Source organism: Pan paniscus, chromosome 7, assembly GCF_029289425.2.
Source record: "Pan paniscus chromosome 7, NHGRI_mPanPan1-v2.0_pri, whole genome shotgun sequence".
In the NCBI taxonomy this organism is placed as follows: domain Eukaryota; kingdom Metazoa; phylum Chordata; class Mammalia; order Primates; family Hominidae; genus Pan; species Pan paniscus.
Genome location: NC_073256.2, coordinates 36,446,903 through 36,464,773, shown reverse-complemented (window position 1 = coordinate 36,464,773; position 17,871 = coordinate 36,446,903). Strand labels below are relative to the sequence as shown.

The 17,871-nt window shown below is 34.6% G+C and overlaps 1 protein-coding gene across 50 annotated transcripts in view; it reads right to left on the bottom strand.

Annotated features, from left to right (window-relative positions):
* Nucleotides 1-17,871, bottom strand: part of PCM1 (pericentriolar material 1) — a 103,596-nt gene that overhangs the window by 35,413 nt on the left and 50,312 nt on the right. For 17 of the 50 annotated variants that reach the window (XM_063607102.1, XM_063607106.1, XM_063607104.1 and 14 more), the window contains 5 exons: nucleotides 10,426-10,590; nucleotides 7,889-7,945; nucleotides 5,561-5,733; nucleotides 5,093-5,221; nucleotides 1,201-1,321 (listed from right to left, as the gene is read on the bottom strand). In XM_063607102.1, coding sequence (XP_063463172.1) covers nucleotides 1,201-1,321; nucleotides 5,093-5,221; nucleotides 5,561-5,733; nucleotides 7,889-7,945; nucleotides 10,426-10,590 — 645 coding nt within the window. Of the gene's footprint in view, nucleotides 1-1,200; nucleotides 1,322-1,722; nucleotides 2,231-5,092; nucleotides 5,222-5,560; nucleotides 5,734-7,888; nucleotides 7,946-10,425; nucleotides 10,591-17,871 lie in introns of those variants that run through there. The other 33 variants (XM_063607108.1, XM_063607110.1, XM_063607109.1 and 30 more) reach the window with 5 other exon arrangements.

Sequence of the window (17,871 nt, the reverse complement as noted above, 5' to 3'; positions counted from 1 at the left end):
CATGCAAATTCTGATGAAAACAATGCAACCTAAAACAAGCAAATTAGGTAAGAAAAAGGCCTATCAATGAAATTTCCCAATTCTATGTCTACTTCAGACACAGCTACTGGTGCAGGGTTGTAAGAAAAAAAAAAAATACCAGTAAATGAAAGAAAATACGTAGGAGTCGAAGTATTCTGGCAACTCAGAAAGAGAGGGACAACCTAAGGGGTGAGGGTTGGCAGGTCACACGGTAATTTTTCTCTGTAATGGGATGAACTCAATGCAGACCCAAATAAGCATTTACTTAGAGGTCAGCTAAGGCTGAGTCCTCAATAATTACAATAAGCAAAAGGAAGACTTTTGTTTTGGTGAACAGTAGGAATGTAATGATAGGGCAAGGCTAAGTCCTTTTCTTTATAGTGGAAAAATACCTTTGAAATAATCTAAGTCTTCTCTTCATCACGTGAACAAACACTAGAGTAACAGGACATTACATTATTTTATCAACTAAGCACCCTGGATGGCAGAATAACTGAATTCTCAGGTTCTCTTTTGATTGGCCACAGTCTAGAAACGTATCAAGTATCTACATATTTTTCTTTTCCTTAAATTTCCAAGTCTAGGACTCGAATTTTTTCTCCACTGCAGCCAGGCAACCCTCTAAACCTCTTTTGTTTTACAGCTGATGGGAGACGGGAAAAAAAAAAAAAAATCCAAACAAACAAACAAAAACAACCAAAACCATTTGCTATGCCTGAGAATTACTTGAGGTTTTCACTACAGGTTATTTAAGAAAACTGACTGCTTAACTCAAATTAAAAAGTTAACATTTTTATTAAAAATATGATTAGATGAGGCCTGAATTGTTCCCATGAATTAACTAGATGACCTTAAACGATGACCTTTCCTTTAAGGAAAAGGAAATTAACATTTTCTGAACTCAAGCAAGTAAGTTACATTATATTTTCACAAGAACATAGCAAGGTAGGTTAAAATTCCCATTTCCTTAGTATATGCAGAGTCAAAAATGTTGGATGATTTGCTCACAGGGTTAAGAGTCAGAAGATTCTTGATTTTAGACTGATAGATAATTAAGTCCACATTCTTTCAACCACACACACTTCGCCTTTCTAGACTTGTTTCCTTATCAACGCCAATTCAAAGACTGGACCAGATCAACTTAAAGTTGTTTCTAAGATTATAAAAAATTCTGCTTACCTAGATCATCTGTTGCAAAAGGCTCAAAATTTGATGATACAGACAGGACACTAGCATTATCAGCATCATTTTGCTCACTTATTTTATGGGTTTCTCTTTCAAAGTTCTTCTCAAAAGTTTCCTAAGTTACAGTAAAACAAACAAAAATCACTAATACTTCTAAGAATTTCATATTAATAATCTAACAGAGATAACTAAGTATTTACATAAAATTGTACACTTAAAAGATATTCATAAGTTTCCTCAGTATTCTGTCCAAACAAGATGATAATATAACCAAAGTTATTAAACGCTGAATACAGAGTCACAGAGAATAGTGATATAAGTAGCCTTGCAGAATATTTATTATGTAGATAAACATACACAAAGACAGCTACTGATTAAATTCTAATTTGGCAAAGTTAACATTTTACATTATTTCTATACTCTCAGGGACATTCTCCTATCTCCAAATGCTAACAATGTCTAGTAGCTTACTCTACCTGGTTGTCTCACATCAGAAAAGAAAACATCACAACATCATTTGCATTTTTAAAAAATAAACTTTATTGAAATATAATTAATATACAATGCACTCACTTTAAATGTACAGTTTGATGAGTTTTGACAAATGTATACACTCATGTAACCAGATTCCCTAAAGATAAAGACCATTTCCACTGGCCCAGGACGTTTCTTCACAACCCTCTACAGTCAATCTCCACCACACCCTACTCATGATTTCTATCACTGTAGATCAGTTCTGCTGGTTGTAGAACTTCATACAAATGGAACCAGCCAATATACACACTCTTCATTGTCTGACTTTTCACTTAGTATGTTTCTGAAATGAATCCATGTTTTGTGTTTCAGAAGTTCAGAAATTATTTTTTAATGGCTGCACAGTATTCCACTGTATAGATATACCACAGTTTGTTTATCCATTTATCTCTTGATGCTTCAGTTTGAGGCTATCATGACTAAAGATGCTATGAACATTAATGTGCAAGTGTTTTTGTGATGCATATTTTCATTTCTCTTGGATGAATACCTAGAAGAGAAATTGCTGGGTCACATGCCACGTTTATGTTTATAAGCAACTGCCAAACTGCTTTCCAAGTGGTTGTGCAATTTTACATTCTCATAAGGACTGTGAGAGTTCCAACTGTTCCACATTCTCACCAACACTTCTTATTGTCAATCTTTTCATTTTAGCCATTCTTGATGTGAAGTGGTATTTTCTGTGGCTTTAATTTGCATATTAGCCATTCATATATCTTCTTTCATTAAGTGCCTGTTCAAATCTCTTGCCCAGTTTTTACTGAGTTGTCTTACAACTGAGTTGTAAGCTTTATACAGTCTATATATCAGACAGTTGTCAGATATATATACTGGGATTATTTTCCCATAACAGTATCTTTTGAAAAGCAGAAAATTCCTATTTTTGTTAAGTCTAATTTATTAATTTTTTCTTTTATAGTTAGTGCTTTCTCTGTCCTAAGAAAACTTAGCCTATGTCAAGGTCATAATTTTTTCCCATTTTCTTTTAAAAGTTTTAATAGTGTTGGCTTTTACATGACTTTAGGTCATTTCAAATTAATTTTGTGTATAGTGTGATGGTGGTAGGGTGTCTCACTTACATTTTGATTATGACATTTTACAGTTGTGTTCTTTCCCTTAACTAATGATCTTTTTAAAGTTTCCTATCTTCAATTATGAAATCAAAGATTTGTCCCTGATTAAAGGAAATTTAGACATTAAGGAACGTATTTTAGAAATAGGGAAACCATTTTTTTACTCTTTCAAGTAAGACTTGATGTGCTTCAAGTCTTCAAGACAGATGTGCTTTTACCATTTTATTATCATCAGGAGCAGGAGACACAAAGTGTGTTTTCTTCTTCCTAAACCTCAGTGTCTCCACTCCATCCTCCTTGACTTACAGCTCCCAGATTCCCAGTTTCACTTTCATTTCTCTCTTCCCTGGGCAATAGAGGTATCTCTTACACATCTTAATATACATTTGTAAAAGCTCCAAAAATGAAGCTCAAGAAGCATAGAAGCATCTAGAGAATGAGGCTCTAAATCTGTCCAATACAAAAAACACCACATGGCTATTTAAATAAAATTTAAAATTTAGTTCCTCAGTTACAATAGCTATACTTCAAGTACTTGCTAGTCACATGTAGCTAATGGCTACAGCATTAGACAATGCAGACATAAAACAATTCCATCACTATAGAAAGTTCTACTGGACACTGCTGCTTCAGATCTGTGAGTATCAACACTGGATATTGTGGTGCTGCTGATTAAATGGCATTAGTAAAGGGAAGATGTTGACCTTAATGCTGAATTTAAGTTTTGGAAGAAATATCAAAGAACTGATTTAGTTACTTAATTAAAAGTAATACTAAATACAATTACTATCCCAAGTCCTTACTTATCAAGTAGTACAGCATCTTTAAATTTCATTTAACTTTAAAACCTTCTTAGGTTAACTTTATCCTAAACTGTAGCTCAACTTTCAAAATGTGCTATCGATGGTGCAAACCAATGTGCTCCAATCTCTTAAAATAAATGGAAGTAATGCTGCCTGTATGAAACTTGGATAAAAGTGAAAGCACTGGAATTAAGGATATATAATTATTGAAAAATACGTCTAGGAACGGAGACTGTTCATTCTCTCTCAAGTTATTTCAGTGCCCAATAAACCTTAATATAATTTAACATCTATTTTTAATGTATTCAAGCAGGTCGCATTTCATTTCCCACAAAAAGGAATACACAATTTTCAATTAGTTATAACAATCCAAAGGAGCAAACACTGACTGACACTAATTTACATTTCACATTGCAAAGTTAATTAAAACCATGTAGTTTTTAGACACAGGTTTATGTTATAGTACTATAGGAGTCAGAGTCCAGTGGGAAAACATTTTAAACAGAAAAGATGAGCCGGGGAAGTTATTATTTTAAACACGAGTAGAAGTTAAAGAGCAAAAATTCAGAAAAACTCAGAAATTACTGTATCTGAAAAGGCAAGACAATCCTTTGAGAAAACACTGGCTTCAGAAAAAACTTAGTATTAACACTTCAACAAAAGGCAGAAACAGTAAATTCCAACTCTCTACCTATAGCTGATATTTGCTAATCAACTACGGAACTCTTACCCATGTATCTCTAGGTGCTAGAGTTGTCATAAAAAAGGAATGTATTTGCTATCCCACGACCACATGAAATATTTTACAATAAAATCAAGGCCTGAACCTTGAAATAGGTGATTCCCAAACACCTAGCACATTATCTCCTCAGTATACTAGCAGTTCTGTCACTGTTATTCAATCAACGATGTGCTAAGTGCTATTTGGAGGACACAGCTTACTGAATTTATACCATTCTCCTTAGCACTCTTCTCCATTTCCAGGTCCTTTTTACTCTATTCAAAATTTTCTCCATGAATTAGAATACATTAAATTGCAATTTTTTTCCTGGAAGACTTTTGTCTAGGCTTTTTTTTTTTTTTTTAACCCAAAGACCTGATTTATCCTGTATTTATTCATTCAAGTGTTTTTACTATAATCTGATAGCTGTTTTACTGAATGTCTTAAATAAATACAACATACATTTGTAAATGTCTTTTAAGAGTCAGCCCCTATACTGGGTAATAACAATATAAATATGGCTATCTCAGACCTCATAATCTATCATACATACATAATTTTTGGTGTTTGCTACCATATTTTGATTGCATATTATATCTCACCCTCAAAATAAAATAACACATTATACCCAAGTTTTAAAAAAAGCTGAAAATCAAATATATTAGGTCTACCTACAATTTGACAATAATCTATTTAACTTTTATTTACTGCATACTAAAATTATATCTACAATTCACTAATCATTATCAGCTTACATCATCAGTAGTAGCAAGGCTCTCACTAGGAGTAAGTTCTGAGTTTGATGCTATCCAAGTACCAGAGTTTACTGACTTTACATTTTCTCCTTTTTCATGGCTCTCAGAAATATGTCTGGATACTATGTCCTAAATAAGAAAATAAGATCATCATTTATATAAAACATACATGCTTAATCATTCATTTATATTACAGATTCAAAAATAAAAGCAGATGGAAGGAAAAATGTACTGTTTCTACCCTCACAGGTTAAGTGTGAGGAAGTAGACAAAACACTGAAAAAGTACTCAAAAATAATACTTTAATGCTACTTAAGCTATACAAAAATTTTAAATAAAATGTCAAGAAAGCACATAGAGAACAGATGAAAATTCATATGGCACATGCTTCAGTCTAAGACAGCAACCAGAGACAATCATGAAGAAGGTGATAATAGGGTAGGAAAAATTATGTTAGGTACCAGATACCTGTAATGCATATAAAGCCCTCTGTCTCAAGTAGTCTGTGTTTAGTAGCTGTAGCTCATGGAAGAGTTCAATAAGAAAATGTGGACGAGATTCATTTTGAGAAATTAATGTAGCTACTTCAGAATAAATAGTATCTCGCAAAGCTTCAAACATGGAAAAATCACTCCCAGTTTCTGGAATACATAAAAGACCAGAAAGTTAATATTGATGAAGTACCTTCATGACAACTTTTATTAGCTAGTATCATTACTCTCAGCTTTAAATTATCTAAAAATTCTATTTTAGACAATTCTATTTCAGAGCTTTTAAAGTAGAAAAGAAGCTTAATATTACCAAGATAAATAAAATCTTAAAATATCAAGATATGCATTTTATACTAAAAATGAAACTTTAATGAATAACATTACCTAGCATTACTAAGAACCATGTTTATTTCTGATCATATAAAATATACAGAAAATATTATACATTTTATAGGAAAAATCAGTGAAAATCTTTCAACACTTAGAAATAAGCTAAGTGCTAATTTCTTTTTTGCTTTTGCTAATATGGACTTCATTACAGAAAAGGAAGTTTGTATATTTTGTTAATGTTAAAAAGAATAAACTGAATGCTGCCAATGAAAGCTACTAGATTAAGGTCTATCCAGTATAGTCTACTAATTATCAAATCTCATACATCACACAGAAAAGTGCTGTGATGATGAGTAACCAAATCTGTAACCTAACATAATAGGTCAATTTCACCATTGTGTCTTATTTACATACTCAGTGTATATTGGAGCAGGCAAGTGACCCAACTGAAGTTTTCAGTTTCACAGAATCTAGGCATCACTCTATTATTTAGCTACAATTCGGCTAAATTTACTTGTTGATAACACAAAATTATTACACTCAAAGGTATCCATTTAAAATGTTGAGTATCTTAATACATTGCGCTTTCAAATAAGTATACAAGATCATAAAAACTCATTTTTGTGAGAGGAATAAGAAAATGGAAAAAGAATGTGCTCTAATAGAAAAATTTTCCACTACTTGGCTAATAATATCTTCAGGTCTCAATTTCCACAAGCATGAAATAATAACATTACTAATACAAGGTATCAATAGAAAAATATATTAATTATATGTAACAATAAATATGCAACTTCCCTATTTTGCCTCAGTTACAGGTATAAAATCAAGTGATACACTAAAGTTCTAGTAGTTTTAAGGTATGAACTATCACAAAAATGACACTTATTATAATAAGCAGGAACCAAAACTATCTCTGTAAGCAATCTCTTCTAATGGGAAAAATCCAGGTAAAAAGAATTTTGATATGCAAACTTTTATCTTATATACTATATTGCAGTTTAATCATACTTAATTAAAAAAATTCATTTCAAAGCTATAACTGTTTAATGACATATTTAATACCTCTGTATGTGATAAAATTATCAATCTAAATTGCGTATCATTAAAAATTAAATTATTCTCAAATAATGAATATGCCATTTAAACACAAGCTTCATTCCCCCACCACTTCTGCAGTCAAGAGGTGGAAAGTTTATGCCAGTTTCTCCTCCTGAACTGAAATTTATTAGCTTTGGCTGGAAAAATCCCTAATCTTAATCAGGTTTCTCTAATTCCATCTTGTTTTTATATTCTATTTTCAGAGTTCTTTATTTTCAAAGTGCCACTGATATATGTTCAGCTTTGTCAGTTCTGGATCCTTGTTTTGTATCTTTAGATTCCCCTAAAGGTTCCATTCAAACTGGCTTTTACTTTTCATTCATGTAAAGCTGCAAGAGGAGTTAAAAAAAATATTTACAACTCTAAAACACAAAGAACCACATTTAATGAGAATACTTATATTAGAGACTAAAATAGTATTTGGGAATCTTTGTAATTTCCATGATCTTTATTTATGACGTCTTTGCATGTAATCATTGTTTTGTTTGATGACTTTTCTAAGATGCTGACTGAAAAGGAAAGATAAACTATAAAAGTAACTATATTTCCAGGTCTAAGAAATACTAATGCTTTGAAGAAGTACAAAATAACCTCAAATCAAGTACTAAACCGTAAAAAAGGTTTCTGTTACCCTTATGAATGTGTTAGGTTACATACACTAACAGAATATGAAAACAAAAGCAGCCAGTTTTACCAAGAATTATAAATGAATGGGTTCAGAATTTTATGAATATAAATTATCTTTTACAATAGTCACATAACATATATACTCTAAGCTAAATTTAAAAAAGAAAAAAATCAGAACAATAAAACCTTTAGGACCAATGGGAAAAAATTAACAAAAAGTGGACACCAAAACTACGCAGATTGTTACCTGGCGCTTCATTGCATGCATTTCTGTTAGACTGCTGTAGTATTCTCCTAGCATGTGCTGTAGGAAAGGGCAGACATAAGGATGAACATAAAATGTGTATGAGTAGTAAAGACAGGGTCTATAACATGAATAAGTGAATGAAAAAAAGAAATAAGCGAATTTCTTTAAAATTGTTTGCCTGAACTAAGGCTTACGCTCTACTTAAAAATAATCTCAAGAAAAAAAATCTCAAAAGGTTTGCTATAAACGTATATTAAGGCGACCGATGATGACTATCATAATAAACTTCTATCATTCATTTTTAGAAGCATACACATCAAGGTGAACCTCCCACAACACCCACGGGAGAAGAAGACTGCGTAATTTAATACTAGCAGTCATATTATGCTATACTCTAATAATCATATGTTATGAGTACAGTTACAAAAAGTAACATGCCTTACATGCTATAAGGAATTTTAGGGTAATGATTAAAACTAAAAATAAATCTTTTCAGGGCTGGGCATGGTGGCTCATGCCTGCAATCCCAGCACTTTGGGAGGCCGAGGCGGGCGGATCACGAGGTCAGGAGATTGAGACCATCCTGGCTAACACAGTGAAACCCTGTCTCTACTAAAAATACAAAAAATTAGCCGGGCGTGGTGGCACGCACCTGTAGTCCCAGCTACTCAGTGGGCTGAGGCAGGAGAATCGCTTGAACCCGGGAGGCAGAGGTTGCAGTGAGCCGAGGTCGCACCACTGCACTCCAGCCTGGATGACAGAGCGAGACTCGGTCTCAAAAAAAAATTTTTTTTAAATCTTTTCAGAATGTAAATATGTACACTTGTGTATATTTATATATTCAAACATTTTTTAATTCACCAAAATTCAATCATTATATTTCACTAAGTAACAGTAATAGGGCCTGAAGTACTATGTCCAATTATTATTTAAGTAATTGATACTCAGTTTATTAAGACTTTCAGTTTAGTGTCCTTCTTCGACCTCTACCGGACTGTTTATTTTTTGAAGATATCACTATTTGGTAGAGAGTAAAAGGAGATGAAAATTATAAAATTTTAGTAAAATTCCGGGTTCAGAAGAATAGGACTGATATTTTTGCAGAAAGGAACACAGACTTAACAGAAGCCCAGCTTCTAAGTTCAGCTTTACCATTTCCTAGCAATGTAAGCTTGAGAAATTCATTTCAAAATGCAAACAAATGTGATGTTTCTTTTCTGATTACAAAATGATAAATGCTCATTATGAGTTTAAAGATGATAAAACCACTATTAACATTTTGATGCATTTTCTTCCAGCCTTTTTGCATTCAAATTTTTGTTTATACATAGTTGAAACCATACTGTTGAGACAACACTAAATCTTAATGTCTTTTTTTTTTTCCCCTTTGGTCTTCTTAGGATGGATTACTACAAGTACAATTACTGGATTAAGGGCATGACTTCTGAAGCTTTCCAGGAAAGTTGTACCAGTTTACATTACCGAGCCTTTATGAGTACTGAAAAACAAAACAAAAAAAAGTTCCCTCTTTGACCATGTTTCCTCTGAAAAATGGAAATAAAACCAACTCAGCATTACGAGGCTCAAATGAGATTTGTTGGTAATTTGAAAATAATGGAGCATGGTACAAAAGATAGCTGCTGTTATCATTTTTAAACAAAAAACGCATGCATTTTATACTAATGTCAATGAAAGCTACTAGATTAAGGTCTATCCACTATAGTCTAATGTCATGTTATTGCCTCTCTCTCTCCATATTTCTTTGAGATGCTCTTTACAAATTAGGAAACTACTGGTGCTTTTATCTGCTGCCAAGGGACTCAAAAAAGTGACAAACAGGGAAATACTATAATAATGTGATTAAGGCAACAAAATAGGTTTACACAAGCTACAAGGAAAACAGGAGAAAGGGGAAACTATCCTAGCTTGGATTAGAATGGAGTTTCAGAATTAAAATTGTATTAAGAGTCCAGCAGAGAAATGAACTTACAAAAAAGGCAGAAAGGACTTGACATAGAAAAACAGCTACCAAGGTAAGAAAGAATGTGATAGCTATACAAAAACTCCAGTTCAGTGCCACAGAAAGAAAAAAGTTCAAGGCAGAGTGTGTTGAGAAATGAGTCTGGAGAGGCAGGAAGGAACCAAATCCCTGATGGCCATGTACGTTCCATGAAGGCATTCAGACTTTATCCTGTAGGCACAGTGAGCCAAAGGATTGAAGCAGGAGATGACATGATTTCATATCTAATTCTTAATCAGATAAGATTTTCAGAATTTGAAATGAAGAGTTCCACAATTGTAACTATCCTTTGTTTAGAATTTTATTAAAATGTGTCCAAAACTATTAAATAGTATAACACAAAATATTTTCAGTTTTTATTTTTCAGTATCAAGGAATGTGTACTATAATTTCCGCTATAAAACCTTCCACATGATAGATATGTGTGAAACACCAATTTTAAAACCTGCTTTATTATAGCTTTTCAAATCTAAGCTGAAAACCTCCTTATATTAATGCAAACCAAAAAAGAACATACCTGAAGATATTTCTGTAGACCTATTACATTTTATTATTTTTTCCAGTTGCTCATGATTCTTTCTGCTGAATACTTTTGCTTGAACAGGCTCTTCAGTCTGGGCTGAATGTCTGTTCCTACTTTTGCAAGGTTCACATGTGCTAGACATACTGGCACTTTCATACCCTTGAGTAAAAAAAGTGACAACTGTTATCAGTTGCAACTAACTCAAACTAAAAGGGAAATCGGTTTCCATTGTGTAACAGTACAGGTAACTCAATTTACAATGCTAGGAAGGCCTGGTATAAATAGAATACAAAACAGTAAATATGTCTTGGAGGTATCTTTGCAATACCCTTTGGAAGCATGAGCTAACAGTAATAAATCTAACCTTCACTGTTCTTTGATACTCATCTTAATGAGTATATTCCAATTCGAAGTATATGGCAGACCTTACATGACCCCAAATCTCTACTAGAATTCCAAGTTAGCAATTTTTAATATTAGGAGACATAAGAATCACATCCGATATATACAGATATCCATTATAGAGGGAGAGTAGTCAAATACATTTGCCTTTCTTATTGTTATCTTTTATGTGACATGACTTGGTTTAAAAGGTCTTACCCACTGATAGGTTATACATATATTCTATAAAATTTTCAAGTTTTTAAAATATTTTGGTATATATACAAGGTAGAAATTCCTTTTTTTTTTTTTTTTTGTTCCACATGGATAGGTGGCTATAGCTACCCTCTTTCCACTGAATTAAAATACACGTCGGTCAATATATTAAATTCCAATATTTGGGGTTTTACTTTTGGACATTTATGTGTTCAACTTAGCTATTCCAATGCCATTTTTATTCATTTAGAAACACAAGTTATACAGGATGATCAAATATCTGCTAAGGCAAGTCCCACTAGCTTCACTTTTTTCTTGACTATTCTTGGGCATCTGTCCCTCCACATAAGCTTTGTTGTTTTTTGTTTTCAATTTTAAAAACAATCTCTGGGGACTCAAAATGGAATCAAATTAAAAGTATGTATTAATCTCAGGAGAATGGTATTTAATAATCTTACGCATTTCCATCTTTTCCATCTTAAGAACATGGTTATGTTTTTATATTTGTTCAATCTTTCTGATGTTCTTCAAAAATACTTTATAGCTTTTTATAGACCTAGTACTTTCCTTGTTAAATTTGTTCCTTACATTTCATATCCCCCACTCAAACACTTAGAGTACTACTATGAGAAGAGCGTTCCTCTCCACTTTCATGCTACTGGATATTACAACAGAGAAAAATATTCACACACTTATTCCATAACCAGCCACTTTAACAGTTTACCTTGTAACTCTAGGAGCTACTTTCCAGTATCTCTTGGGCTTTCTTAGTATACAAAAATGCCACTAGAAAAGACACATAAAACTTGCTTCCTTCCTTTTCCAATATTTATTACCATTATAATTCCAATTATTTGACCTAATACTTCCCAAATAATGGTAAATAATGATGGTGGGACAGAAGGAATCCCTGTTTAGTTCCTAATTGAGATAGAAGTATCTCTGGAGTACTTTCATTTACAATGATGTACACTGGCTAACAGTCTTTATTACACTCAAATTACTGCTCAGTCTTTTGAGACTGAGTCTCATTCTGTTGCCCAGGCTCAAGTACAGTGACACAGTCTTGGCTCATTGCAACCTCCACCTACCAGGCTCAAGCAATCCAACTGCCTCGCCCTCCCAAAGTGCTGGGATTACAGGCATAACTGCCTTCTTATACCCATTTTACTTCAAATTCTCATGAGAATAGCTTCTATGATTATTTGTCCCTTTGATAGAATAAATTATGTTGACAGATTTCCTGATAACAAATCATCATTACATGTCTGAAATAAACTCTAGTGTTGACAGTCTAGAATTCTTTTGATACAATGGCAGATTCAATTTGCTAATATTTTATTTTTACTTTTGAATTTATATTAGTGAGACTGATCTACTGTTTTCTTTATTAAACTGTTCTCTGTCTTCTTTATCTTCCCCTGTATAAAGGTCTCTATTTTGATTCATAGGTTGTTTCTTTAGTTTTCCTCAGACAGGATAAACTAGTATCTCCTTTTCATTCTGACATGTGGAGGGTCCCTTGGCTGAGTACAAGGTTCCTGAGTTGCAGTTCTTTGTCAACTGTGTAGCGTCATTCCACTTTTTTCTACTTCTGCTTGTGTGGTAAGGAAGATTGCCTGGTGTCGGTTTGGTTCTTTTTCTTTGTATGCAACTTGGTCTTTCATGTGGAAGCTTAGAGGATTTTTACTTTTTCCTTGGAATTCAGGGATTTTGCCAGACTCTGCATAGGTGTTTGTGTGTTTCCCTCACTTCTCTCCTGGCTAGACAACAGCCAGCTGTTCTGATCTGCAGTCTCAAGTCTTTCTTCATCCCATCTATTATTTAGTTATTGCTTGTCCACCTGGTTTTTTATTTTCCCCTTCAGAACTTCTTGTAAGCCTCTAATCGTCTTCTCTTGATTTTATCTGTTAGTACTTTCATTCCATTTAATGACATAATTCTTCCCCTTGATTTTCTAGGCCCGTAATTTGGAACTTAATAGCACGTGTCCTCTTTTTCAAATAATCTAAACATTAAAACTTAATGTCATTTTTTTCTAGCTCTAAAGAATTTGTTATAATTCAATCTGCTTATGTGCCCTTATTATTTTGTTCAAGTGTATTTGTTCAATATTTTGTTCAATAATTCTATTTTCACTAGGTTTTGCCTCTTTCAGTGGTCTACTTCTGTTTTCTCCCTGGTAACTAGGTCCCTTTTATATGCACTGTTATATTCACTAGCCTAGTCATGACTCTCACCTTCTCTTAAGGCTGGACCCAAATGCTGGATAGCTTTAATAATGGCAAGATGAGGGTGCATGGAAGTCTCATTCCTGTGGTCAAGCAACATTTTCGCTAGCAAGCTGTCAGTCCCTCATCAAGACAATGAGAGGAATCTTCTCTACTGCTTAGTCTCTTCAGCTGCAAAGACTAATGCTCTCCCATGTACAGGGTTAAGGAAGACTGCCACCTACTTACTCAATAACCTTTCTGCCAACTAGTAGCTTGCAGTAGCAAAACACTGCTACTCTTGGGGGTAAGGGGAAGGGTCAATAATAGGAGGAATTGCAAGGATCTCCTCCAACATAGCTTTCTCCAAGAAGCATGGAGATCTGACCATGCTCCTGACACTCTAGGAAAAAGCCAGCAGACCCTAAAGCCTTGCTTGCATCTTCCAGATCACCGCACAGGTCTACTAACAACAAATAATTTTCCCAAATATTGTCAATTTATTATCTGTGATATCCCATCTAGATTCAGCCCTCCCTCTCTATTTCCAAGGCCATTATGTAAGACTTCATCATCTCAACTTTAGGTTCCAGGTTTTTTCACTGGTCTCTCAAACTAAAGTTTAGCCTCTGCCACCGAGTCTGCATGAAATTTACTGAAAAGAGAGACCTCTTGATTATTATTGATCTTAATATAAAACCAGCAATAAAGAGTATGAGTGCCAAAAGCAATATGTAAAGTGACATGACTGGTAGTACTATTGCTCATTTAATAACATACAATGATCTAAAGAAAAAGATTTTAAGTATGTTATTCTAACATGAACATTTATATAAGTGAAATTAAACATTTAAATGCTGTTACTGTATCACATGAAAAGTGATGAATAAATTTTAATCAAAATTAAAATGCATGTAATGTGGCATATACAAAATTCTCAGTGGGTAGTCCCAATAGGTACTTTAAAAAGGAATACATACAGTCATCCTCCAAAATAGCTGAAACTGTGAAGAGAAGTAGGCTATAATTATTAAGATGCTATGAAAAGAGAAAAAAAAAACTATGGTTTTATATATGAGTCCCAAATTAAAAACATCAAAGGCTAGATTTCCAAAGTTAAGGTACTAATGTGTGACTGATGAGAGATAAGGATGTTATCGCCTATGCCACTTCACCACTCTTTCCCTTTCTCATTCTGTTTTTCTCAGCATGAGGGGGTGACATTAGTAGAAGAAACAGTACTTCTACTTGAGCCTCCACTGAAGGGAAACAGATCAGCCATGGCACTCTGGAGACCTTGCACATGTCCAAAGAGCGCAGAGAGGTTAAGGTCTGAATCACAGTGCAAGCTGTCTTGGCAGAAGGCCACGGAATCATCCTGGAACATGGACAAGAGAGGCTTGTGAGAAGTTGCTGTATGGATGGACGTTTTCCACTCACCTCTCTCTTGCCCCAGGATGCTTCTGTCAGGAGAGTTTCCCATCTCCTCTCAGGTTCTAATGAAACATGAGACCTTTCTTCCTCAACCTTGTAGGGTACATTTGCAGACTAAACAGGCTTAGCTGCAGTATAACAATGATTCCTCAGCAACAGGGTGTCCCACCATTCAAGGGACAATCGTTAGCTAGCCCCTTTTATTTCGGTGTCACTCTTTTCAAGTGTGAGACAAGGGGCACAGAGAAATGGCACCTTGGACTACTTTTTTCTCTGCCTAAGTAATTAATAACTGTCTAAATTCAAAAAGTTTACTGGTTGTTTACCAGCCAAATCTGTCAGGCCTTGCCTTGCCTAATGTTTCACATCCATTTCATGTCCATCTTCATTAGTGTGCAACAGGAAAGGGAAGAAGGAAGAAATGAAAAGATTCAAGGACAGTAAGAACCCAGAAGGCAGTACCTTAACAGTTCTATCCAATTTTCCAAAAAAAGACTGAAGAAAATCTTGGCTACTACTCTCTAATAATATCAGAAGAGTATAGTGTAAACAAATTATAGGTCTGATAACAGAAAAACTCAGTAAGGCAGGAAATCACCTTCAACTCATAAGGTCTAAGTCTGAACTCAAGTTTAAAATACGATTATTACATAATTTATATATTCTTACCTCATATGCAATATCTATTTTCATATATAAAGACCTTCTAAGGATTAAAACACATTACCATCATGGGAAACAAAGTTATATGAGATTTATCGAGCTACTTCTGAAAGAATGTCAACATGCACAAAAAACACATATATATTTGGATCAGTCTAGTAAGTATGGGGCAGTATAACTGGCTGTACCATATCTCTCAAGACAGCAGTGTAATTCCCACTATGCTGAAATATCTGTCATATCCGTTCCCAATTCCTCTCATCCTGCTTGTTCCCCACTCTATACTTTTCTTATTGTAGTAACAATTTGAAAGGCTTTCCAAACTTTTCCCCACCCACCTCTATTTACCACTTCCTTTAAGATATAATAAAAATCGGTCGGGCGCTGTGGCTCACACCTGTAATCCCACCACTTCCGGAGGCCAATGGGGGTGGATCACCTGAGATCAGGAGTTCAAGACTAGCCTGACCAACATGGAGAAACCCCGTCTCTACTAAAAATACAAAATTAGCCGGGTGTGGTGGCACATGCCTGTAATCCCAGCTACTCGGGAGGATGAGGCAGGAGAATTGCTTGAACCCGGGAGGTGGAGGTTAAAGATACAGTAAAAATCCTTTTTTCTAACAAATCTTGACCATTCTTATAGCACAAAAGGAACAAAAACCACATAAACCAGTGTTCTAGTTCAGTACTTTTCAGACTTTCACGTACATATCTTCATACCAAAAATCTTGCCAAAATGCATACTGAAGAAAAATACATACTGATTTAGTTGGCATAAGGTGAGGCCCAAAAGCACGCATTTCTAATAATATCCCAGATGATGTAATGCTGCTTGTCCACAGTTCAGAGTTTGAATAGCAAGGATTGAGCTAATTTGATTTTACCCCATATCACTTCGGCTCTGCTATGTATAGTTTGATTCTGCTATCAAGCCTTTTATTTGTGTGTGTGTGTGTGTGTGTGTGCCTTAAAGTGGGGCACTCACTGACAGGTGGTCTTGAATGCTTGTTGAGCAAATGTCACTGTACATTTCCAGCAGGTATTTTTATACTTCAATATGAAGGACAAGAGCACAAAGATCAGAATGTCAATCTTTGTCTTGAAGTTAAAAGGCTGAATTATATATTTGGAAAAGTAATTCCCCAGAATAAAGGGGTTTCAGAAAAATTAAAACATACCAATATTTCTAGGGTTAGGTGGTCATAGCCATAAATTAGCTAAGGTTCCTGTAAAATCTGCTACTTGAAGTGTAGTCCACAGACCAATACTGGCAACACAAGAGAGTCTGTTAGGAAGGCAGACTCTCAAGTCCCTTCCAAGTCAAATGAATCAGAGTCTGCACTTAAACTGTATTCCTAAGGAGATTCATGTGAAACTCAAGTTTATGAAGTATTGCCCTATCAGATTCAAATTAACTATCTGAATGAGACAATGCTGAAATTTAAAATGTCAGCTTTTCTTCATTTATTTATATGACAAAGAGCATCTCTGTGAGGGCAAAGCACTAGGAAATAGAAAGTTCTGAGTTGCCTAACGGCCCTGTCTCTAAATGGCCATTATCTACTTAAATCTTCTCTGGTAGCAACAACAGTAATCTTGGAAAAGCGCAGTAACTTTCTGAATAGCTTCAGATTACCAATTAATTTACTAAATAAACCAGCTTCTCCTAAACCTTTATAACCAGAAAATTACTTCAAGGCTGATAATGTGTATGCTAAGAAAAATGTCACCCCTTTCACTCCTGTTCAAACTTGCTTTTTAAACCATCCGTCAGATTCTTCACATGGGGTTCAAGGTAGGAGCCAAGGACTTCAAGGATAGATGAATTACTGAAATTTTTAAAAATGTGCCAATATTCTCTTGTATCTGTGGTTTTCATTAGAGTTTTCTAAGGTTTCATTATCCAAAAGTGATTAAGATGAAGGTTGCCAAAGTTTACAAGTGTATTTTCTTACTACAGGATTTCTCAGGGCATTTACTATACTTGTATGTGTTGTGAACTTCCAAGAAAGGGAGTTAGCAGTGTGCAATGCATTTCAAACTTTCCTGATTATAAGCCTAGAATACTTTGTTCTTAAACACCAATTTTTTTTTTTTTTTTTCTGACAGAGACTTGCTCTGTCACCCAGGCTGGGAGTACAGGGGCATGATGTTGGCTCACTGCAACCTCTGCCTCCCAGGTTCAAGCGATTCTTGTGTCTCAGCCTCCTTAGTAGCTGGATTACAGGCACGCCCACCACGCCCGGCTAATTTTTGTACTTTTAGTAGAGATGGGGTTTCACCATGTTGGCCAGGCTGGTCTCAAACTCCTGCTCTCAGGTGATCCACCTGCCTCAGCCTCCCAAAGTGCTGGGATTACAGGCATGAGCCACCGCAACTAGCCTTAAGCACCAAATACTATCTCCTTAAACTCAGAACAACCTTTCAAGGCCATAGCCCATCCTTTGCAAACATACAAAGAATATCCTTCAGCTGTAACACTGCAGATTTTAGCTAATGAAACTATTTTTAACCTAGTACTACACTTCAGTAA